This window comes from Emydura macquarii, unplaced genomic scaffold (assembly GCF_026122565.2).
Source record: "Emydura macquarii macquarii isolate MOO-44397 ecotype Brisbane River unplaced genomic scaffold, CSIRO-AGI_Emac_v2 contig_2805, whole genome shotgun sequence".
Lineage (NCBI taxonomy): Eukaryota > Metazoa > Chordata > Testudines > Chelidae > Emydura > Emydura macquarii.
Window position 1 is genome coordinate 3,387,295 of NW_027132942.1, and position 25,065 is coordinate 3,412,359.

Genomic DNA, 25,065 nt, shown 5'->3' on the forward strand with positions numbered 1-25,065 from the left:
CGTAGCCTTGTTAAAAGGCTTGCGCTTGTGTAAAGGGAGGGCTTGTAGCTTTCGATATAGAGCCAAGTGCGGGAGCGGGCGAGCTTCCGCCAATGCATCCTGCAGCATGCCCGCACTTCCACAGTGCCTCAGCCCTGACTTGCAGCCCCAGCCGTGGGCTCCCCTCCGTAGTTCTGCAACGCACCTCGGTCTGGATTGTCCCACTGCGCTACCCTTGTCTAGCCGCCCCTGCCCTGCTGGCGTTAGTCCTTGCTGAGCTGAGGCGGCAGAGCGGGGCTGGTGGTTCATGATGGCAGCTGGTGGCGTTGTGATGGCTGGGTTTTTGTTCTGAGTGCCTCACACCGCCCCCCTCGCCTTGTGTGCGCCATCTAACCCTGGGTCAGAAAACAGTGGAGAACTCGTCAGTCGTGGCCAGCGAGCAGGTCTGCAGGCAGCGGGATGGTTTGTGTTCAAACGGAACGTAAATGTGAGGCCTAAACTACTAGACGGTGCCTCTCTAGGCAGAGAGGCCTACATGTGCCATCGGGTGACCTGTAGCGTCCGCTCAGCCAGCACGTTCGCAGACTCTTCCCCTCAGAGCAGCAGCGGGTTAACTTCCTTTGAAATGTCGGACCGTGTTCAGCAGAGAGTGGCTTTTGACCTGTCCTGGGGTCCGGTCTGGTCCCTGGCCGTCCTGCTGCCGTTGGAGCCATAGACGTGAGTTCCTTGCCAAAGGAAGGCTCCCCGCACTCCCAGGAGAGCAGGGATGGGCTTGTCCTGTAGGCCCTACTGTCCTGTAGGCTCTGGACTGGGTCCAATTCCCGGACTCCTTGCATGACCACGAGCTTGTCACCTAATGTCGCTGTGCCATTTGTAAAATGAGGGTGATAACCCTTCCTTTGTCCGTCTTGCCTGTGGAGCCCGTGAGCTCTCCGAGGCAGGGCGGTGTCTGTGCCGCCCCTGGCACAGTGGGGCCCCCCGTCTGCGCACTCCAGCAGAACTAGCCCTGGATGTTGCGGTGTGTGTTTGTGTCTCGCCATAAACCGTGCTGGGCTCAGCGTGCACATCACGTGCTCTGCAGGGTCTCTGTAGACAGCTCCCACTGTGGACTAGTGACTTTGTTAAGGAGAGAGGCTGTACAGTGCGTCTAGCTCCTTGTACCCTCATCCCGCCAGCACTGAAGACTGAGCAAAGTGGGAGGTCTCCGCTGAGTCTAGGTGCTCCTGGGGGGTGTTTGCTGGGTCAGGCCCCACGTACTCTCTGCCTGAGGTCAGTGCGCGGGCCGGCTTTGCCGTGTTAAAACAAGGCTGTCAGTGGGGCTTGTTTCATTGACTGCCTTGCACGATGCATAACGACGCTGCTCCTGTGCCAAGGAACTGCCACGTGAGATGAGATGGGCACGCCCGACGCTGGCTGTCTGGGTGAGGTGCGAAAAGCTGTCCCGTGTGGGCAGAAGTAGGCTGGACTCCATCTTTAAGGAGGTGGACTGCTCCCTCAACCCGTCCCGTAACTGCCCAGCCAGATGAACTCTGGCAGCACTGGAGACCCCGTCCCATGGGCTGAGGCAAAGCCCGGCCAACTTCAGCCCAGAGGTAACCCAGAAAAAAGAAACGCTTGCAAACGACTGTGTCCTTCTCCCCTTAACAGCTGTGCTGCTTCCACACAGCACCTCCCCACTCAGACGGGTGCTGGGGGGAGCCACCCCAGAGTAGGAAGTTTGGATGCGGGAGTGAGCGAGAAAGCTTCTGGTAACCCGTAAGTGTAGAGACCCCTTTCATTTCAGTGGCTCTGTGTGTACCAAGCCTGTGCCAAGCCGTTAAAATACCAGTCACTGTCTGTCTGGCTGTGCCCGAGTCAGAATACAGATTTATACGAAAGCCCCTTGCTGAGGAGGTATGTACAAACACAGAGAACACACTAGCCTCTAGTTCTGTAGGCCCTACAATATTGCCCTGTGTGCGCACAGACCCTGCATCTCTGGCTCCGGGGGAAGAGTTAATAAGCAGCGTGCTCCTCCTGCATTGACACCGGTGTATCGGGGGTGCTGACCAGCCGGGACGGAGGAGTGAAGGGGCAGGGTTTATGCCGTGGGTTAGGAGGAGTTCCCGTTGAACGACCTCATTTTTGCTCCAGTTCTTTTCAGGATCCAGGTGGAAATTCCCACTTTCCCAGCCTTTTCAGTAAGCGGTGGAGCCTTGACTATGCTGCTTGAACATCCAAACGGCAGTGGCCGAATCCCAGCATATCCGTCTTCTCGGCTTACCTCGACAAACAGGCCTGGTCTGTGACCGTTGAACGTTGGCCAGCGGTGCCCCGGGTGGCCCAGAGGCCGTCGGATGTGCCTACCAAGGAGGGCAGCCATGGGTCCCCACTCCTGTAAGATGCGTGGGGTGCTGCCTTGTCCAGTGACCTCTCTGGGGCTCGCAGGGTGACAGTGCTAGCCAAGAAATCGCAGGAGACGCCCCTGCTACGCGCCCGTGGGATCAGCCCATGTGCCCTGCAGTCGCTGATGGCGGTCCCGGAGCCTCCGCACCTTCTCTGCTCTCTCCTGACCTCCCCCTCATCCCAACTTGGGGCTTGGCAGTGCAGACAGCCCTCGCCGGGGTCCCAAGCCTTGCACGCCCACTAGCTGAGGAAAGGGTCCGTTCTCCCCTTGTGGCCTCAACTCGCTCGCTAACGCAGAGCCGTGCGGCGCTGAGCCTCTGGAAGAGGGGATTGATTTGGCAGAGGGGCAGGGAATCCCTGTGCTTCCTGCTCTCCCCCCTTAATTAGCACGGGTGTGAATCTGCAGAGGCTAGCGCTGGGTTCTGTATTCTGCACGCTGAACGCGACTGACACACGCACTGCTTGGCATCTGCACCCAGGGCCTTCTGTGCAGCCTGCGTGAGTGCATGCAAGTCGGGGCCCCAGGAGAAAGTCATTGAGCAGCCACCGTTTTCATACTGGGTGGAGGTTTTTCCTGGTCTCGTTCTAAGGCCGCTTTCCTCCCTGCATTTGTAAAAATTAAAGGCCTCTTATTAGCGGCTCGGCGGAGATCTGCAGTACTCACACGCCCGGGCGCGTGCACGGAAAGGCAGGGATGGATGGTGCTGGTGTCAGGGCGGCAATTGCTTATCATGCCTTATCTGGGAATATGAAACTGTATTGCATGACATCCAGAGGCAGGCTGAATAGATATGCCAATTCATCTCGAGCCCGGGCTTTGACAAGCTAGACTGCCCTTGTTGAAAGGCATCAGTCAAACAAGAGCTGCTGGCTGCTTTTCCCTTTCTTATACTTTCTCTCGCTCCATCTCGGTCTCGCTCTCGCTGCCTCCCCTCCCTCCGCCTTTTTTTCTAAGCTTTTTCCACACAGAATGGAAAAGCTTTGGAAATAATAATAATAAAGGCTCCCACGCTAATGCCGTTTTAAGTGTCCACCCTCCCTCCCCAAATGGGATTGATAAGGCGCCCCAGTGTATGAAGGCATGTTTAGATAACATTGAGAATATTAGAGTGAGTGAAGGAAAGTAGGGAGAAAAAAACCTCCTGCCATGCCTAAGCCGGGAAAGGCGCCGACACCCTGGCTAATACAAGTGTTTAATATTTGATGTGTTGGGATAAAGCAGGATCACCTTTGAATTGAATTGAGTGTCAGAATGAGAATCTATTACTGAAATTCTTGTGTGATTTGACAGCAAAGCAGACGATGTTATTCTTCACTAGTTACCGCAATCTTCTCCCCTACATCACTTAAATATTTTTTCTTTGCTTGAGTAAACACACATTATCCTTCCCCCCCCCCCTTCCTTTTTTTCTCCCTCTTTTATTTATTTATTTATTTATTTTTTTGGACTCAAGCCTGCCGTTGCGGGGCTGATGGAGTAGATTGTTATTTCTTTATTTGTCCTATTAAATGGGATTTCTGATCGTTTAATCCTGCTTTTGTAAGTGATTTTAAAATACTTGAAAAGCCGTGAATGTAGCAGCGCTTCTGACTGAACTGCTTAAAAGGGACCGGTTACGCCGGGGTTTGTGTGGCGCTGGGGAAGGGGGCGATGCTGCCTCCTGCCAGCTGGCCTAGGTCCATGGGGCTGCAAGCAGACTGAGAATCCTGCGGACCCAGCACAAGCGCAGGGGCTGCTAACGCGGCTCAGGCTTGGGACCTGAGAGCCCTTTTGTCAGTGGCCCTCCTTTTCAAGGTTCAGTCCCATCTCTCCTCTCCCCGCCTGTCTTTTCGCAGTTGCAGCTGGGATGAGGATTTAGCCCAAGAATTGTCCGCCCAGATGTTGATGATCTGTTTGTTAATTACCAGGCTCTTCTTCGCACAGGATCAGCTCCCCTCTAGCAGCCGTAAAGCCGAGTGGCCTGGCTGTGGTGTCAGTCCCTCCGTGCTGTTTGGCGGCTGACTTGCCCCTTTCTGCTCAGTGCTGGGCCCAGGAAGTTTGCATGGGGAGAAGAACCTCTGGCTAGCTCCGCACCCGGCTGTGGGTTTCAAATGATTAGTGGCAGTCACATCAGCATTCCAGCAGCTCCTGGAGGCTGGAGCAGAGATCGCGGCTCCGTTGGCTGCCCCTGCTCTGAGGAACTGCCTGGCGAAGCTGTTGGGTTTGAGTTAAAGCCTTTTCAGATGTATTTTAAAAGCCTGTTTGGTTGTAGACGCACAAGCTTTCTCCTGTCAGCACGTACAGTAGTCCTATAAAATGGTCCAAGGCTAACTGAACAGGTGAGGTACAGGGGATGCTTGTTGTGGGTGTATGTTGAGCCAGGTTGACGTGACATAAGAGAACTCACGCCCTGTGACTGTCTAGTCAAAGCCGTTTTGCCCACCTCAGAAATGTTGCAGAGGCGAGTCGCTGTTGTCAGGCTGATGTCGAAGAACGTCCCCCGCTCGCAGGCCTGCAGGAGCCAGTGGGTAGAATTGGTTTGTGTTCAAAAAAAGAAGAAAACCTGTTGAAATGTTGCCGGGTTTCCTCTAAAAATGGATTTTTTTAACAAAAACGTTGGAATTTTTTGAAAAATGTTTGGCAAACTTTTAAAAAAGCTGCAGCCTCTTTGTTCCTTGACATGTTTTTTTTCTCTTTCTTTCTTTGCATTTCTTTGCCTTTGTTTTGGTGAGGGGGGTTTCAAATCGAAAGATTCTTGCTTTCAAAAACGCTGCTTTTGAAATTAAAATTTAAAAAAAGATGATAAAAGATCTGGTGGCAAGTTAGGACGACAAGTGTGACAAAATACAATGGGACAAGAGACGAATTTGCCCAAATCTTCTCCTTAAGTTTCCTGCCCAGCTCTAAGTGGGAACGAACCCACCTTGCTGAAAGGTGAGGTTTGTGCCGCTGGCTGTGACTGGCCAAGAAAGTCATCAGCACCGAGACGGGTAGCCCACGCCACCGTGAATGTCGGTCATCCTCTCTCTATTATGGAGCGATGTCGGATGAGGCTGGTGTTAGTGGAGGCACTCGTGGATGGGTTTGAGAGTCACTAGGACATTGGTCCCGCGGCACAACATTTCCACAGTTCAAAGGGCCCCGATTCGATCATACAGGGTGTAAAGGACGGGGGAAGCTTTGTATTCAAACTCTGCACCAAAGCCCACAGGTCTGCCATCTCATCTGTCAGCAGCAGTGCCTCTTTCTCTTATCACCATAGTCTCTGTGAGGGGCAGGACAGCCCACCTGGCCGCAGTACTGAGACAGCCGGGCTCTGAGTGGTGTGTGCACACGTGCAGGTGTGCAGAGGATTTGTGAGTCCGCCCTGGAAGTGCGCAAGGCTGCCCCTGTTCGCACAATGCAGACTAATCTTGTCTTGCTAGGAGTGCCAGACACCAATGTCTGAGAGTCTGTGCTGGGCACGTCACCATAAATAAATGATCGAGCGTTACATAGGCCAGTTAAATCAATACACCCGCCTGACAAGTTCCAGTTCTGGGAATTTTCTGACCTCTGGAACGTCAGCTTTGCAACTGTGCTGCTCATAAACTGTCGAGGTGCGAACCAAAGCACTCATTCCCTAAACCCAGGCAGGCAGCAGCCTGGCCCCGGGGGAACTAGTGGTCCGCTCCATGTGCAGCCTGCACCTGCCCGGCCACCCAGTGTCGCGCTAGGGCGTGTGTGTGTTTGGATTCGTGCAGTAGCAATAATGCTGCGACTGGATGTCGGGCGGCGGTGCAGGAGAGCAGGGTGCTGGTTATGGGTACAATCCAACCATGGAACTCATTTTCCTGGAAATGCTGGAGCAGGGATTCCTCCGGTGCCCTCCACCGCTGAGGGGAGCAGCCAGTGACCCAGCTGATTCGTAGACTTGGCCAGGGCACTGGGGGGACTTCTGGTGAGATTCTGAGATCTGTGCTGAGTTCAGAACCCTTTCTTTCCCTGGCAGGTGGTAGAGGTGAATTCCCTGCCGTGCCCCACGCAGTCGGCTTTGCTCTGAAATCTCCTTTCCGGCCATTCGTCTCCTCCACTAAATCCCTTCTTCGCTGTAATTTAGAGATTTTTGCTTTTTAATTTTTCTTTCTCTTCATTTTTAAAATATCTGTTCAGGCCCTGATCCAGGAAAGCACTTAAGCACCCACCCCACTCCCCTGAACGGTATAGCTGATGAATTGTCAGCCCATTTAGAGGGGTAAACTGAGGAACAGAGTGATTGTGTAGTCCGTTTGTGAGGAATTGGGGAGGGAAGCTCATGTCTGTTACGCAAGAAGCTGGGACACAAGCAGGAGGGGTTGGAAGTCCTGGCACAGTCAAGGAACTCTGATGTGGTTAGAATAACCAACACTTGATGGGGTAACTCACATGACTGGAGCACTGTCATGGATGGGTATCAACTGTTCAGCAAGTTGAAGTAGTGTGGGTTGGATGAATGGACTATTTAAGGTGGACAGAAAGCTGGCTGGATCATCGGGCTCAACGGGCAGTGATCAACGGCTCCATGTCTAGCTAGCAGTTGGTAACAAGCGGAGTGCCCCAGGGATAGGTGCTGGAACCAGTTTTGTTCAACATCTTTATTAACGATCTGGAGGATGGGGTAGATTGCACCCTCAGCATGTTTGCAGAAGACACGAAGCTGGGGAGAGAGGTGGTAGATACTCTGGAGGGCAGGGATAGGATACAGAGTGACCTAGACACATTGGAGAATTGGGCCAAAAGAAATCTGATGAGGTTCAACAAGGACAAGTGCAGAGTCCTGCACCTAGGACGGAAGAATCCCATGCACAGCTACAGACTGGGGACCGACGAGCTAGGCAGCAGTTCTGCAGAAAAGGACCTGGGGGTTACAGTGGATAAGAAGCTGGATATGAGTCAGCAGTGTGCCCTGATTGCCAAGAAGGCTAATAGCATATTGGGCTGCATTAGTAGGAGCATTGCCAGCAGATCGAGGGAAGTGATTATTCCCCTCTATTCGGTATTTGTGAGGCCGCATTTGGAGTATTGTGTCCAGATTTGGGCCCCCCACTACAAAAAGGATGTGGAGAAGTTGGAGAGAGTACAGCAGAGGGCAACGAAAATGATTTGGGGGCTGGAGCACAAGACTTATGAGGAGAGGCTGAGGGAACTGGGCTTGTTTAGTTTGCAAAAGAGAAGAATGAAGGTGGATTTGATAGCAGCCTTTAACTACCTGAAAGGGGGTTCCAGGAAGGATGGAGCTAGGCTGTTCTCAGTGATGGCAGATGACAGAACTAGGAGCAATGGTCTCAAGTTGCAGTTGGGGAGGTCTAGGCTGGATATTAGGAAAAAGTTTTTCACTAGGAGGGTGGTGAAGCACTGGAATGGGTTACCTAGGGAGGTGGTGGAATCTCCATCCTTAGAGGTTTTTAAGGCGAGGCTTGACAAAGCCCTGGCCGGGATGATTTAGTTGGGGTTGGTCCTGCTGTGAGCAGGGGGTTGGACTAGATACCTCCTGAGGTTCCTTCCAACCCTTGTCTTTTATGATTCTATGTTCAGGAGGGACAGTCAGGGGAGAAAAGGTGAAGGAGGAGTTGCACAGTGTGTAAGAGAGCTCTATGACTGCTCAGGGCTCCAGCATGAAACTGGAGAGAAGCCTGTTGAGAGTCTCTGGGTGAAGTTTTGAGGCGAGAGCAGCAACGGTGATGTCGTGGTGAGCGTCTGCTCTAGACCACCCGACCAGGAGGATGAGGCAGACGAGGTTTTCCTCAGACAACTCATGGAAGTTTCCAGATCAGAGGCCCTGGTTCTCATGGGGGACGTCAATCGCCCCGACATCTGCTGGGAGAGCAACACAGCCCAGCACAGACAATCCAGGAAGGTTTTGGACAGTGTTGCAGACAACTTCCTGGTGCAAGTGCTGGAGCAACCGACTAGGGGCCGTGCTTCTCTTGACCTGCTGCTCACAAACCGGGAAGAACTGGCAGGGGAAGTAGAAGCGGGTGGTAACCTGGGCAGCAGTGACCACGAGATGGTCGAGTTCAGGATCCTGACAAAAGGAAGGAAGGAGAACGGCAGGATACGGACCATGGACTGCAGAACAGCAGACTTTGACTCACAGGTTGCTGATGGGCAAGGATCTCCTGGGAGGCTGATATGAGGGGAAAGGAGTCCAGGAGAGCTGGCTGTGTTTTAAAGAAACCTTATTGCGGGTGCAGGAACAAACCATTCCGATGTGCAGAAAGGATAGCAAATATGGCAGGCGACCTGCATGGCTTAACAGAGAAATCTTCAGTGAGCTTAAACAGAAAAAGGCAGCTTACAAGAAGTGGAAGCTTGGTCAGATGATGGGAGGATTATAAAAATACTGCTCGAGCATGCAGAGGTGAAATCAGGAAGGCCAAGGCATAACTGGAGTTGCAGCTAGCAAGGGATGTGAAGGGGAACACGAAGGGTTTCTACAGGTATGTTACCAACAAGAGGAAGGTCAGGGTAAGTGTGGGCCCCTTACAGAGTGGGGGAGGCAACCTAGTGACAGAGGATGTGGAAAAAGCCGAAGTACTCAAATAATTTTTGCTGTTTTTTTAACCAGCTCAAAGAGAGTGGTTGAAAATGTTTGAAAATTCAAACTGTTAGCAAGAGATTGCAAAAATTTCTTGCTATTTTTTTCTGCATTTTTTGACAAATCAAATTTATGTCGGGGGGAAAAAACCTCCAGGAGACTTGTTCTGTGTTTGGGATTTTCTCCCATGGGGTTGTCAATCCAAACCCTGCAACAATTACTAGAACCAGAAAGGAAATTAACTAGTCTGGTTTTCTTGTCCAAGCCAACGCAACTCATGAAAGAGACATCACTGCAGCTTTTGCATTCCTTTGGTGCAACCATTTATGGTGACGTTAGTAACAAAGGGGAGGACATTTGGTTTGTTTATTTAGATGACCTTTTTAAAGAGGGAAGTGTGCGCGTCTGCAGGCTGTCTGAAATCTCACCGGTGCAGTAGAGAAGGCTAGGCCGGGAACTGTGGGGCATGCACCTGGCAGGAATGACTGTCATTTTCACCTGCACTTGGTGCCTGTCTGCTGCTGGGAGCTGGCCGCCTCTATGACCCTGACAGTCTGGGAAGCCCCAGTGTCTGCGGCCGTAAAGCGCTTTCCATCTTGCTTTAACAGTCAGAGGAAGAAGTTTCCTGTTTAAAGATTAAACGCTGTGTTTAAATATTAAACAGTAAAGCTTCTCTCTCCTGATTGTGTGGCTGCTGCCGGCAGGCGGCTCAGAATTGCCAATTTTAATTAAAAAACTTTATTTTCACATACAATTCACCCATCGCCCATCTCGGCGCACTCCTCCTCCTCCAGACGGTGGTGCTCCGAGCAGAGCGGCGGCAGCGTGCCTCTCTGAAGTGGCCTGTTTTGTTTGCTGTCTGTGCTCTGCGCTGGGTTTTGCTCCTTCAGTGTCATCTGCCTGCACCAAAGTGACAGTCTCTGGGAGTCCTGAAGTGTGAGCAGCCTCGTCTGGGACTGATCAATGCCCCTGGCAGTTCCTTCCAGAACCCCAGGAAAAACAATTAAAACCCAATCGATCCTGCAGACAGCTTTGAATATGCATAAGTGCACACTTGACCTTCAGTGGTCAGGCCACCTTCCAGGCGGGCTGCTTAGCTAGTTTGCTCAGGTATTGCCGCTGTACCAGATGACCTTGATTAGCAAAACAAAGTGCTATGCAAAAGAGAGCCTGGTGCTGAACCAAAGGGCTGAGATCGGGGCATGGACTGCCTGCCTTTGCTGTTCCGTTCCCTGCCACGGCGCCCTTCCCACGGCTGACTTCCGAGCGCGCAGCCCCTGGGCCGCCGTGGGGCTCGCGCTTCACAAAATTGGTTTTGAGACCGTGGTTGCACCGGGTGGTGAAGGCGCTGGAGGAATGGGCTGTGCATGACCTGCCATGAAGGGGAGAGCCTGGCGAGCCCATGGCAGGGGTTGATGGTGAGCTGGCCCAGGAGAAACAGACAGGAGAGGTTGCAAAGGATGAAGTGGGCGGTGAAAAGCTGCAGCCCCTACCAAGGTCTGCCAGGAGCCAAAGGTAGCAGGTGCTCTCAGTGTAGAGGCGGGGGCAGCTATAGAGGAGTGTTTAGATTTACTGGCTAGAGCCAGGCATACGTATTCTATTCTATCTATATTAATCCTGCTGGGTCATCTGTGCTGGGTTGTCCCTCTTGGACCACACCCAGCCATGCACTTCCTGGGTGCCTCATCAACATCCCCTCCCTTTCCTGGTACCCAGCCCCAGCGGGGAGAAAAGCTCTCACCAGCCGACGTGAGTGGCTCAGCTGCCAGGGAAGATGCTGGTGTTCCACTGCCTGGTTAATGCAGCTGGCATTGCCTCTCTCCCAGCTCCTCCACCCTGGGACGCTGCCATTTGTCCAAGGCCAGGGTAGGACTGTAGTCAGCAGGCGGTATAAGTGGTGGGGGCATTGCAGGATAACCAGACAGGAAAAGACAGATCTCCCTCCACCAGGCTGCCTCTGGGAGCCCCCTGGCTCCCCTCCTGCCTACAGTCACCCCTAAGGCTCGCCGGGCAGCTCCCTTTCTCTCTAGGACTCACAGCACTGATAGACCTCAGAGTACCTTAATTGCTCAAAGGCAAACCCTCCTCGCCCCCGCCCATCTCCGCCCCCTCGGCTGCACTGCTAGGTGCAGTGGGCTTGGGCAGGCAGAGAGCAGATCTCGGAGCGGGATCTGAGGCCGGGAGGACAGGCAGATTATGGCAGCTGGGCCGGTTACTGCAGCTCCTGCAGCACTAGGAAAGGCCTGTGCTTGCTCACGTCCATGGACACTGCGGATTCCCAGCATGCAGCATTTCAGCAGAAGTCACGGGCCGAGCCCGCGCTGCGTGCTGGGATGGGTTGTTTCCAGGGGCTGCACCTCTGTATTAGAGGGTGGCAACAGTCTGCCCAGCTTTACGTAAACCAGATGCCCGCGCACGCCTGGTGAACTGCTAACATGGGCATTGTCCGATTTCAAGACAGCGGGGGGGGGGGCGCGTTCCAGCATCAGTGCCTAGTGGGGTGCTCTGGGCAGGGAGCCGACCAGCCAGCGTGTGGGGCGGGGCTGCAGCCCAGCCAGCAGTAGGGAAAAGAACCCAAAGGCATCAATCCGCCGTGTGAGTGATAGACCCGGGTCTGGGCCAGGGGGAATCTAATGAACAATAAAGATATCAGTGCATATTTGTAGAAGGCCAAGGAACCCTCCCCGTGTGTACACAAAGCATCATTGCAGTGAATTATGCATCGACTTAATTAGGAGTTTTAATTGCTAATCATCTCCCAATAGGATTAGCAATGTTGTCTATTAATTATCTGTGGAGCCCTGTGTTTTGCTAAGGCAGGAGTAACAAAGCAGCGTAAATGGTTACATGTGCTGGCACTAAATTCACTGCCAAAGCCGCTAGGCCCCAGGGAGCTCTGCAGGCCCTGATTGCGGGGGAGCCTGCTGCGCACTCCTGGGAGAGCGCGGAGCTGGCAGAGGCGCGGGGGGGCAGGGAGGGGGCGCTGGCAGGGCTGGCCTAGCTGGGGCAGTATTTGGCACCTGTAACTTCCTCTGAATTCTCGGTTTAGGTCACCGCCCACCTGCTTGCTGGGGGCATGGGGGTTTTGTCTTTAAAAATCCCGCCCTGGGATGGCCTCGACTTGCACTCAGTTAGGTGAGCTGCTCGCCCACGGCCGGAGACATGCCACGAGCGGGCCGGCAGCTCCGTGAGCAAAGGCACTCTGCCGCGCTCGGGGCTGGATCGGTCACTCTGCGATGCGTGCTCTGTGCATCTCCTCATCAGGCCCTGAAGCCCGAGGAGGGTGTTTTTTCCAGCTCCTGGCCCAGTGCAGCTGAGACGCCAGCGAGGTCGGGTGTCAACACTGCGCTGGGGGGTTGACATTGGAGAAGCGGACATGGTACTCACCGTGCCAACGGGGATGCGTTCTGTAGCGCACGGCCTGCCTGGGCTGGGGGGACGTGGGGCCTTTCTGGAGTAGGATATCTCCGAAGGAAGGCCGCGCAAGGCGGGCCTGCTGCGAGTGGCGCTGTGCTCGAGGTGCTGCTGGCTTTACACCGGCTGGTCTGGGGCCAGGGCTCACGTGGCAGCGCAGAGCGTGCCGGAGGCTCACGGCGCAGCCTGGGGATGAAGACGACACACTGCGGCCAAGTGTAGATGTGTTGGTGACATGGCCGCTCAGCTCAGCATTGTCCTGCAGGTTTCAGTTCGTTAGCCTCTCCTCCGCTCCCTCTCTGGAGCTGTCCCTGTGGCCTCTCGCCCCCAGCACAGCAAGGTGCGTGTGTTGTGCAGCGTGCCCGGGGCAGGTGCCTGGGCCCCTTCTGGTGTCGGGGCCCGGCAGGGGAGCGGTACCGGAGCCCTCTGCTGCGGGGTCAGGAATTGCCCCCGGTGCCCAGACCCCGCCCTGTGGGGATGGTGAATGGGGCAGGAGGACAGTCGTTGGGCCAGAGAACACGGGAGACTGGCACGTTAGCCAGGTGGGTGGGGCACCCCTGGGGTGGGAGACCAGGCTCCAGTCCCCCGGCTCCAGTGGCTCTTGGGTTATTTATCCACCGCGGAACAGCTTCAGCAGGAGAGCCAGAGGGCAGCCCGGGTCAGACGATCCCATCGCTCAGTGGCCAGAGCATCTGCCTGACGGTGGCATCTCAAATCCCTGCTGCCCCCGCAGCAGAGGGGCACTGAACTCTGCGCCCCCACATCCCCAGGGACAGCGCTGACCCTTGGGCTAAAAGTAAGAGGCGGCGGCCCCTCGGTTTTGGGTGGGGCTGCTCTGCTGGGCGTGCTCAGAGCAGACCTCCTGGGTCCGGCGAGGGAGGTGGGGAAAGCCTCTCTTCTCCCGGTTCCAGTAACTGCACCGGGGCAGAGGTGGGAGATGGGTATCAGGGCACATGGCCAGGGCAGGAATGGAGGCGCCGGGGAACTTTCACCATGAAAAGGCAGGTGCCGAGGAGTGTGGGCAGGAGCAGAGCTGGGCGGGAGCCGGGCAGGGTTTGCAGGATCTCAGGGGCGCATTCAGTGGGCGTTAGTGCCTTTGTCCTTTTGTGGATCCTGGTGTTGTGCCCTGAGCAGCTCGGGGTTCAGGCCCCTGGCCCTGCCAGCCAAGCCAAACCCGACCCCAGGGAGACGCAGAGCAGTGGAGGGGAGAGCGAGTTGGGCGTTAATGGGCAAAGCAGGGATCCAGGGCTGTGGAGACCCGTGGCAGGCCCTAGCGTAGAGCGTGGAGGGGCAGCTGCTGGGTCACCCATGGAATGGGGGTCACCCCACCCCCAGGCTATGGCAGGAGCATGGGCGTCAGGGGGGATCTTGGTACCATCATGGCGTTCATCTGGACTTGGGCCCAGCCCGCGGCTCCTGCCGCTCCAGGTGCTTGCCAGAGCTCGTGTGTGTAGCCTGGCCCAGCACCTTGGTGCCAGGAAGGGGGTACGGCCGCTTCCGTTGGAACCAGTGGGGAGCTGCCCCTGCCATTCTAGTCTTGATCCTTTCTCTTGCTCAGGGGTGGCTGGTGCTGGGTGCCCCCCGCCCCTCAGGGGAGCCCTGGGCACAAACTGGTTTTAGTGGCTAAAGACGTACAGAAAAGCAAGAGGAGGAGGGGGCCCTGCGTGAGGGGCGGAGTGCCTCACTGGAAGTGTGTCGCCGGCTCCTCAGCCTCCGGCCCATAACTGCCTCCGTCCGCAGCCCCTCCCCTGCCTGCCTGGCAGCCAAAGGGCCGCAGATCTCCTGGGGTTCTTGCATGGGACTCGAGGACAAACCCCAGGGCAGCCGCAGGAGTCGGAGACCAGAGCGTGGTCAGCCCAGCCCCCCGCTGCGGAGCCTGCACGCCTGGCCGGACATACTGACTGGGCACGGATCCAGTGCCATCGCTGCGCTCAGAGCCGCTGCCAATCTGCCCTCCCGAGGCTGGGCGGTGACTGAGCGAATAGCTGAACGCAGACCCCTCCACACCCCACAGAACTGTCCCCTCTGCGGGTCTTGTGCTCTACTCCGAGGCGGCTGGGCATGGCAGCTACGGGGCATGGCAGAGGGTGCACCATGGCACTTCCAGGGCTGCTGGCTAGTTTCTAGCCAGTTTTAGTCTAGAGCCCCGCGCATTGACACTCTGGGCACATGCCGATGGCGGTGGGGGGGCTCTGCAGGCGCCTGTGGGAGATGGAGATCCCTGCGTGCCGCACGGTGCTCAGGAGATGGGAAGCACCGTGTGGGTGCTGAGCATGCCCGTGGCTGGAGCAGGGATGTGGCCGGGTGTCTCCAGCATGGAGCTGGCCGGTCGGGGCTAGACCAGTGCTCGGCGCCGCCTGGTGCCTGCTGGCCGCTGAGGAAAGCTGCTGTGAGACTGAGAGGAAGCGGGAGCGCTCCAGAGCCCCGGCTGCCTTGGCACGCCCACGGCAAAGGGCGGGCGGGCGGGCAGGCGCTGATCCTCGTCGGCAGGAGGTAGAGCCGCCTGTTAGCGGCGTGGCGACCTAACCCTCCGCGCTCTCTCTTTCAGGCCTACAGCTTTGCCATGGGGAGCTGGCCGAAGAACGGGCTCCTAGACATGAATAAAGGATTGAACCTGCAGCACATAGGGAGGCCTCACAGCGGGATAGGTGAGTGATGTGGCCCTGCTTCGGCCGTCGGGGGGGCCGGCTGGCCGGGAGGGGCTGTTGGGTGGGGGCGGCTGGACCATTTCCTCGCAGTGGAATGGGAGCTTGGTGTGCCCGGGGCTGGGATGCTGCTGCCCCCGAAACCCATTACATGGGGCTCCAGGGTAACTTCAGCTGCTGCCCGCGTGCCAATCTGTGGCCAGCTCCCCTCTGCCCGCTGGGGTGCCCCCGCGCTGCACCTCTGGCGTGTGTTCTCAGTGGCGGTGGCTGTGGCTCGAGGGCGTGTCCTGTCGGATCCTTTCTCCCTGCAGTATCCCTCGGCCTTGGGTTTTTGTCCACTCCTGACCCCCCCCCGCCCCCCCATAACTCCCCAGGGTGCCTGGGGAGCTGGGAACCAGGATGCAGCTGTGTTATGGAGCCGGGAAACAGCCGTCCCGCTGGGGAATGGAGCTGGTTCGTTCCCTGACCAGCTCGCGTGTGTGATGAGTTTCATGGTCTTTCAGGCTGATGCCTGGTGGACAGAACAGAGCCGCCGTGCAGCTTGGCACCATTCAGTGCGCCTCGCAGCTCTCACGCCGACGGGGATCGGGGTCTGCGGGGCAGGGCTGCGGTGCCTGGGACAGTAACTGTGCCCATGGCCAGGCCTGAAATAGCAGGACAGGTCTGTGGGTTGGGATGGAGGCAGGGGGAAAACAGGGTGGACTGTGAGCTCGGGGGAGCCGGGGTCGGAAGAGAAGACTGAGGGTTGGGGTGGGGGAGCTTTTGCAGCGCCGTCTGCGGTAGGCTGGCTGCACGGAGGTGCGTTGGCAGAGTTGAGCGGAGGAATGTCACCAGGTCACTCACCCGCGCCGTAGAAATGCCCATCACCCTGCTCCCGCCAGCACGCTCCCCACGCACCGCTTGGAAAGGAGCAGTGGTGTCCTGCTCGCTGCCCAGCCTTGGCCCTGCCTCCCAGCCCTTCGCCTACCTGGCATCGGGACGTTTTCAGTTGGCAAGGGTCGGAGGTGACTTGGAAAGTCACCGGCTCCCTGGGCCTGGAGGAAGCTGTTTAATATTGTTTCCAGGCTCTAACCACTAAACTCTCAAATCAATCCCAGTTAAGGAGCTGAATTATTTAAAGCTCCCCAGCTTTTAATTAGCCGGCTCCTTTTGAACTATGGATCTGGTTGCATGGTTGACGGAGGGAGCATTAAAACCTGCTTCCTTGCCCAGTAGCACAGTCACTTCACTAGTGCATGGTATGGGGCAGAAGCCTCAGAACATGGGGTCTGGTGACAACCCACTCAGGTTCGGCTCCTGTGTCCCTGTTACCAGGACCCACTGCTGGGGTCACATCTCCTCCTCGTTACCTTTACAGAGCGTCTCCGTTTAGCTTGTGTCTCCTCTTACCTTGATAAAGCTCCGAACACCCCTGGAATATCATCAGTCTCTGCCTTTAATGACCTATCAGAGCATCGTTAGCTGGCCTCGCTGTTTGTCTGCCCTGACGAATCGTTCAGTGACAGTTGTTTGTTCTCTCCTTCCCCTCGATCTGTCTCGTCTTTATTTTTCTCCCCTTCCTTCAGGAGGGTTTTGCTTCTTCCTTTCAGAGAAGCAGCCTCCAGGTGGGAGCGCACGCTGCTGCTCTGTCTCCTTGTGTGCGGCACAGGCATATTGCCTGGAGACAGACCGTGTGGAGATGAAACGCGGCCGCGGCGCCTTCTCCGAGCGCAGCGTTTAGCGCTCCTGGGAGGGGGCAAGGTTGGTTGCCCTCCTAAACCGTTCTTTGGCAGTGCCTGCGCTCTCTTGCTGCTCACCGCTGCCAGGTGGGCAGCTTGGAAGGCCTCTGGTATCCTGCCCGGCAGCCTGAGGGCAGGCACCAGCAGCACCGACGCCCTGTGCGCATCGCTCACCGTGCTCAACCCTGGGCCAGAGGGACCCTGGGGAGCTCGAGTTCCAGGTCTGTTGCATCCTTAGCCTCCTTGCTGAGACTGCCAGCCGGGGGGCCATTAGTGCCAGTGTCGGGGGGGCTCCGTGGGACGGGTGCCTTCCCCCCAGGAGCCAGCCGGCATCTCAGATCAGCCGGCAGTGGGCGTGAGCCCCAGGACCTGGTACCTGCTCCCTACAGGGGCAGCTGTGACGGCACGCGGAGGCTGAGTGCATGCCTTTCCCCGGAGGAGGGCCGGGCGGTGTTAGGGTTTGGCTATGCGGGCTCTCCTGTGGGGAGGGCCCGGCCCCATTCCCCCTCCATGTCCGTGTGTGCAGTGGGTGCTTTGGGAAGCTGCTGGGCAGGGACACGGATGGCGGTTCGGACCTCACTGTCTCAGGGACACCGTGTGCTGTGCAAGAGGCAGATCAGAGACGTCCGGCGGCCTGCAGCCACCATGCAGCTGCAGCATTGCCGCACTTCCCCAGAGCTTCCTGGCGGCGAGCTGGGGTGATTGAACTGTGAGCTCTTCCGTGCACACGCCCGGTCCTTAGCCCTGCTCTGCGTGGCACCTAGCCGCTGCCTCCTCCTGGCGCTGCCTCCTGCCGGCGCTGCGTCCTGCCCTGCACTCGAAGTGCCACCAGCAACATTGCCCCTGGGCTGCCGTGCCGGGGGGGTTGGGGCACGCTCCCCTCCCCGGCGACCTGGGGGGCATTTTCGGATTAAGAAAAATAGGTTCAGGCCTGAGCTTCCCAGGATGGGATGGAGCCAGGACGGGGAGGGTTAGTGCCTGCGGTGCACAGGGCAGGTGAGACTCCAGATGGACCCCCCAGTATTGTACGTGTTAGCACCAAACCGAACACTGACGCCCCCCAGTGGGTGTCCGGGGCTGACTTTTCCTGCCCTCTCTCCCGCAAGAGACCCGGCATGGATAGAGCGCTAGCTCCCCTGCCCAAGGCCTGCAGATGCCACGAGCGATTGCGGGAGCCTCCGCCCGACACCACGAAGGGGTCTTGGTGTCCGTGCGCAGCTGTCAGCAGGTGTCTCCTGGCGGGTGCCCAGGTTGACCTGTCGGAAGGAATCGTGGCCTGGGCTGTGTTGTACTCTGCAGAAATTCTCCCTGCTGCATGTGTAGCAGCTGTGATACCCCAGTGCCCTCCAAACCTGGCCAGCGGTAGGTGGATGCTGCGTGCACAGCACCTTCCTTCTCAAGGCCTCTCCCCCGGTGTGACTAGCAAACCCGTCGTCTCGCTCCGCGGTGCTCTTTGGCGTGCTCGTGGAGTGCGTGGGTCTCCGAGGAACTGCTGCTTCGGGCGCTGGCGTTGTCGGGACAGAGCGCAGCACGGGAATCTCCCCACCTGGAGACGGCCAGACGAACAGCGTGTCTCCTGCACATGCCAAAACCTGCCTTTCAGACCCCATTTAATTACCACAGAGCAGCGGTTCTCAACCTTTTTTTCCCCGAGTACCAAAAGTCAGGTCAAGTACCGCTTGACCTCACTGTACCTGGCCCGAATGGAACTCGGTAAATAAGCGGGGGGAACACTTTCGGCAGCAGCGAGGATACATACAGGAACCAATGCCCTCCGCCGAAACCCTGCCACCGTTTGACCGTTTTCGGCGGCAGGGTGGGTGGCACTTTCGGCGGCAGTAAGCATTCGCGGCGGCGGCAGGGTTTCTATGCGGGACCATCGGGAAAGATTCGGCGGCGGCGCGGGGGGGAATCGGCGGCAGCAGTCTTCCGTGGCGGTGGCGAGGGAGGGGGATTCGGCGGCAGGAAACGCCGCGCGTACCACCGAGCCGTCTTCCGGTACGCGTACCACCGGTTGAGAACCCCTGCCGTAGAGAATAGAAAAGCAGAGCCCGTGCGCAGCCCCCTTTCCTGGCACTGTGTTAGAGGGCCCCACGGGGGGGCGGGCAGTTGTGTCAAGACCCCAGCCCAGTTTTGCAGAGGTTTGCAACATGGATGATTTGTTTCGGTGCCAACAAGCAAACCGTAGCGAATTGCCACTGTCGTGCACGCACGCGGCAGGGCATGTTGACCTCTCAGCAGGGCCTGTTTCCCACTTAATTGCATCTTGTTTTGTTTTCCAATTATTCTGAGACTTGCTGGGCCAACAGAAACCTGCTCAACTCAGCAGAGTCCTGTCCTTTCTGGGCCCCATCCTGCTCAGTGCCGGGCTGCCTCCCCCCTGCCCCACTTGAAGCCGATGGGAGGTAAGGGCGCTTGCTGCCTCGCCCGGTCCGGCCCTCGAATTCTTAAAGCAAGGGTAACTTTGGAAGCGTGTTCTGCGGGGGGTTCTGTGTGGACCGGGGTGAAGCTCTGAGTCTCTGAGCATTGTCGGTGGGAAGTGCGGCTAACCATGCACAGAAGGAAGTTGGAGAGCCATGGAGCTCTATGTCTGGGGGCAGCTGCATCTCTAGGGAAGCCGCCAGTCCTGGTGCCCTACTGGCAAGCATTTTTATGGCCCGGGGAGTCATGTGACCATCTTTTGGGTTTGAGCAAACCTGCCCATTGCTGTGGCTTCGGAAGAGAGGGATGGGCAGCTGGGTAGAGAAAGGGGGACAAAGCTGAGGAGGAAGGTTGTGGATAAATCCCAATCCAGTCTCTCTCCCCCAGAGACAGCAGGATGGGAAAATCCTGCTCTGGAGAACGGGACCAAAGAACCCATCCTGCAAAACCAGGAAAGGGAGCAAAGGGGACGGACGTCAAGCCCCGTCTGTCCCAGGTTGATGATCTGGCTGTAGAAGCTTGCTTCGGGCTGCCCCTGGATGCAGAGTCAAAGGGCCTCTCCCAGCCTCTCTTCCTGTGTGTACAGTTTTGTGTGTGCAAAACCCCATTGCATTTGCACATGGCTCCAGTGTGTGGAAGCTCTGTTTTGCATTGTAAGCGCTCTAGTTCCGGGACGTGTGCGTGCACGCACAGGGCCCTCATTTGGTTGAGGTTACCGCAGTGTAAGTGATTAGTCGTGCGGAGCTGAACTCGCAAAGGAGCCATATATTGTCATTTGGTCTGGAACAGTCTAGACTCTGGAGGAAGGTTTACATTCAAAGAGCGATAAAGCAGAGTAGCCTAGCAGTTTCTCTGTGGCGGACAAGCGCCGGTCAGAGAGGCCTTTGCGTGGTTCTCCTGTTGGCGGTGCCCTCCCAGGGTGCCGATGCAGAGAAGAGAGTTGTTCCCAGGGCTGTCGGAGACTCTCATGCGGGAAGAAGGGCTGGTGAAGGCCCTCGTTGTGCTTAACCACTTCGTACAGCTTTGCCCTGGAACCGAGCACTGGCAGAGCTGAGAGGGGCGATAGAGGAGGCTCAGTGCCCACGATCCCTGGTGACATCCGGGGGAGGCCGAGGGAGACAAAGAGGGTGTCAGAGAAACAGGAGCCAACCTGAGAGACAGAGGAAAAGAAATGAAACCACTCTGTTTTCCTGCAAGCGGTGAAAATGACTCATGGAGAACGGCTGAAAATACAGTGGCCGGGGTGACTGACTTGGTCTCAGTCAAGCGTTAAACAAGCATCCATTCCCAGCAAAGGCAGAAAGCACCTTTTGGGCAGTATGTGATAAATCTGGGCATGTCTGTGCTGGGACGCTGGCGATGGAATGGGAGCTTTCACTTAGGACGGAGGAGAAACACCGCTGAGTACAGCAGAGATTACAAACGGCCGCCAGTCTGAGTGCTGGGTTCCTCTGCCACTGCCCAGAGGCTGCTTCCCAGTGGCCCAAGCTGCATCCAGCTCTGCAGAACTGGCGCTCAGAGGCCGTGAACCAGAGGCACCAGTTAGCATGGCGTGGTGCTGGAGGGTCCCTGTAACGGTGCAGCGCCAGTCTTTGGGAGCTCACAGTCAGTTCCCCTTCCAGCCTGGCTGGATCTTTATAACCCACTCATGTCTTCGTGGCTTTTGTCCAGAGACTGCATGGTGACCTGTGGGTGGCTCTTTGCGATACAGGCCTTTGAGGCTCAGGCTTCTTTGCTGGCTGTGTGAGCCACTCCACTCTGGGCCCAGGGATTCCCTAGTGTCCACTCCACTCCTTAGCCTCTTTTTCCCAGCTCCCTGTAATGTCATCTTCCCCAGTGGTCACTGCTTCATTTGGTCACATGCCCCCTCAATTGGTTTAGAAACGTACTGGCAAGACCCCTGGCTCTGCTTGGCCAGCATCCTGTCTGGGATGGGGCCAATGCCAGACTCTGCAGGGAATGACTGTTACAAGCCCTGGCTGAGTTCCCCCTGGTGGTTGGACAGCCGGCTGCTATACTGGACCCAGCCTTTGAATTCCAGATGCCTCAAGGTCTAGTGGTCTGAGCAGCATCCAGACACTCTGTCTTAGGACAGCCTCTCAGGCACACTCTCGAGGGATGCACTCCCTGTCTGGTACCCCTCCATGGTATATGTGACCCTGCAGTCCAGCTGCCCTGGGCCCCAAGACCAGTGCTGACCACCTCTCTACAAGTTTCCTATAGCTTAAGTATGCCCTCCCCAGAGCTCCAGCTGCAGGGGCAACTCTGGTTTACATTTTAACTCTTTGAGGCCCTTGTGACAAAGGAACCCACAGACTGTGTAAAGGAACTTCTTAACCAGACACTTTACTCACAGACACAGCAGAAGAGTTCCAGTTAGAAGCAAAAATAACAAACACCTGTGCACCAAGCCGTTCCCTCCAGTGTACTCACTGCCCCCAGAGCCTTTGGGGTTTGGGCTAGTCTCCTTGTCTCCTGCCCAGTCTCCCCTGTTGTCATCCATGGATGGGCGGTGAGAGAGAGACCAGGTTAAAGAAAGATCCAGCCCTTAAAAAGAGTTCTGGCTTCCCTCTGTCTGGTGACCCCCAAAGCAGCTTTGAAGTCCTCTCAGGTAACCAGTTGCTTAGCTCCAGTCCAGACTGGGGTGGGCCCAGTTGAATGGAAGATAGTCAAGTTGGGAACTCTTCACAGCTTTGCCATTGTTAGCCCCTCTGCCAGGTGTAAGGATTTCTCCTAACACTTCCTGTGTGTCCCAGCCCGAGATGAGGCTACAGTGCAGCAGTGATGGGCACAGCGCACAGGTTACAATCTAACGAGCATTCCCCAGACAGATGGGAGTCTGATATAGACGTCAGCAGATGCCTGCTAACCATCACGCTGGCGTAGAGCCCTTGAGAGCACCTGGCTGTGCAGCTGTTAGTGACCAGTGTGGCTGCAGGAATAGCCCTTGTTGCTTTGTGCCAGCTCGTATCACTGCAGATGACTGTCCTGCGAGTCCATGACGCACACTGCATTTGCTGATTGCCAGAGCCTGTTTGCCTCTCTCCGCCTGTCCTCGGGGTCCAAGTCCGTGCTCACTTTCAGGGCCTGCGTTCCTTCCCCTGACCCACCCACTCAGCTGCTTCCCTTCCTGGAGCGCTTTGCTTCTTTCATGGAGGTTGCAGAGGCGTTTATCAGCCTCTCTAGGCTGGAACCCTCCCCTCTTCCCACTACCCTTGCCAGCTTCATTCAGTAGGGTGGGAGCCTGGTCTAGCGGTCAGAGCAGAGAAAAGCCATTCTGACGTCTCTTCCCAGCTCTGCTGTGTCCTTGGGCCAAGTCCCTTCCCCTCCCTGGGCCTCGGTGTCCTCATCTCTACCATGGGGTACTAGGCTGCCCTCCCTGAGGCTGCATGCCGGGGGCGCTGAGCTCCTGGGGTGGCTGATTTGCACTCTGCTCCCGCAGTGGAAGAGCAGGTGGACACGTGTCTGTCTCCTGCTAGCTGAACCCCAAGCCCCAGCCGGGGCGGGGGGGGATCCCTTTTGAAGCAGGAGGCCTTGTTACGGTTGCCGTGCCCGGTAGATCAGGCCTTTGTTTCTGGCCTAGCTGGTGGCTGATGGGGCGGAGTCTCCAGGGTGACAGGAGTCATTGGTGAAGAAATGAAACCTGGGGCTGCGTGCAGACCTTCTGGCTTCTCTGGAACGGCACCTGTTTCCACCAGGCGGGACTTTGGCCCCTGCTGTATAGTGCAGAAAGCATCGTACTGGCACAGAGCCAAAGCCGGTTCTCTGAGTGAGCCGGTCCGTAACTTCATGTTTCTCCGTAACGGCGCAGCTTGAACCTCTGAAGAGCAGCCAGCTCCCCCGGGAGCTGATTGGCTCACGTTCACTGCCAGGCAGGTGCGCGGCGGGCCTGATTCTGCTCCCATTGCAGATTGAGTGGGCGCGGGCGCTGGCTCAGTGCTAGAAAACCTAGCAGACGCTGGGCCGAAGTGAGGGGGCGGCTGAGCAACCGTAGACTGAGAGACGTGGCACGGCTGGCCCCTCCCGCGGTATGCTGGGAGAGCCAGGGAGCTGGCTGGCTACGCCGGGGACTGGCAGGGCTTGCCTCTTCGGACAGCAAGTGCAGCTCTTCGTTGCAAGACCTTGGAATGGGGCCAGCACACGTGGTGTGTGCAGGCGGGCTCGCCTCACTTACCTGGGCGCTTTAACGGGCTGGGGGAATTCTGCGTGTCTGAGGCCGGCGGGACCCGAGAGAAGTCGTCGGTCGCCTTCCCTGGCAGCACAGAGCGCTCCGTGGCCGGGGAGCGCCGGGTTGAAGTTATGCCGGCGCGGTGCGTGCAGTTGTTACAGCCTGAAGTGACTCCTCAGCCTCCCGGCACCGATTCCTGTTCTCTGAGGCTCACGGATTCTCGAGGACCCGCGCAGTTTGACTCAGTCCCTCTTAATAAACACAAGTGCTTTCAAATGAGAATGGCAGCCCGGCTGCTCCACCTGGCCCTGCGCAAATGGCTCTGCTCGGGCTTCGTTCCTCCCTGGGCCCACGACGTGCTCTCAGCTTCACGGAAAAGCCCTACCTATTTTAAAGGGTCAGCAGCCCATATGGCAGGAGACGTGATGAACTCGGCTCTGTCTTTCTGGCTCCCTCTCTCTCTCTTCATTCACTGATTGGAAATCTAGGAAGGTTAGACTGTTCTTTTGTTCCTGGTCCAGAGCATTAATTAGGCCTTGAAGAGAAGAAGAGGAATTGCGTGTTTTTAACAGTGGGGTTAATGGGATGCTCACAGAGTAGACAGTTTTAATGAGCTTCAACTCGCTGTGCAGTGAGTTTACTCTTTGTGTTAAAAGGGTCACACTGCAGTAGTTTGATGTGGATTGTCTCCTGGCCCCCGGTGTCATAGGTGAGCGTCTGTCAGAGTCCAGTCAGAGCGCATTTACTTAGTGACACGATTCTAATTAACTAGCATGGAGCTGCCACCGTGCCGTGGGAACGCCTGCTGGGGGTGCAGAAATCCTGTGCTCCATGCTTGGCCCCATTTCTGTGTGTTTCGGAGGCACCGCCCGTGCCCTCAGTGCTGACAGGGAAGGAGACGGTGACGGGGAAGGATGCGCTTGCTAAGTGCAACGGCAGGCTTTGTGGCAGAAAGGGTGCCCTGCCCTTCCATCCCTGCTCTCTAGCCGGGAGCTTCAGGGGGCTGACAGATGGGACTTCTCGGCCTCTTTACTTCAGCTTCCTTTTCTCCCTGGCTCCAGCTCTCTCCTCTTGTTTGCACACATGCTGTCTTCCTCCAACTCCGCTGGTGCAGTGGGATCTCCCATGCAGAACGCCCTGCAGCCTCCATCTGCCCTTGCGCTCTTTGGCATGGTCAGCATCTCGCTGTCCAAACAGGAGGGACACGTCCGTCCATCCGTCTTGGCCGGCATCGGAATATCTGCGCACCTCCTGTTCCCAGTAGTGATTATTCTCTCGCTGATTTGTGCCTCACCAGGGTTCTGGTGCCCCGGGTGCTGGTCTCCAAAGTGGAACCTTTCATAGCCAAGCAGTGAGGGGCGCTCGGCACAGCTGCCCCGTTTCACCAGCCTTGGCACGGTTGTTAATTCATTTGTGTAGATTTATCTGTAACCCCGGAGCACTGAGGACCCCTCGTCATGGACCAGACCAAAAAAGACAGGCCTGCCCCAGGGAGCTTAGCATTGAAGCATAAGGAAGAGACCATAGGTGGACCCAGCCAGGCAGGAGACTACAGAGAAGCAAGGAGAGTGTGTTGGTCAGCGTGGTTACCTGTGGTCTCTGCAGACCGGCAGCCTAACCGGTGTCGAGTTGTTTGCAGGCGTCGTGGCAAAGGCGAGTGCCGAGGAGGGATTTGGAGGAGGAGGAGGGTGGGGCAGCTTTGCCAGGCTTTACGGGGCGCTCCTCCCCAGCCTGGAGAAAGCCCAAGGGGGTTTGTTTGAAATATAACTTGTGGGCAGCGGAGGCGTCTCTCGGTAGAC

At 56.9% G+C, this 25,065-nt stretch overlaps 1 protein-coding gene across 2 annotated transcripts in view; it reads left to right on the forward strand.

The window, feature by feature from the left end:
- Nucleotides 1-25,065, forward strand: part of ERI3 (ERI1 exoribonuclease family member 3) — a 218,188-nt gene that overhangs the window by 126,636 nt on the left and 66,487 nt on the right. For both annotated transcript variants that reach the window (XM_067567777.1, XM_067567778.1), the window contains exon 7: nucleotides 14,863-14,962. In XM_067567777.1, the coding sequence (XP_067423878.1) occupies nucleotides 14,863-14,962 (100 nt within the window). The remainder of the gene's footprint in view (nucleotides 1-14,862; nucleotides 14,963-25,065) is intronic.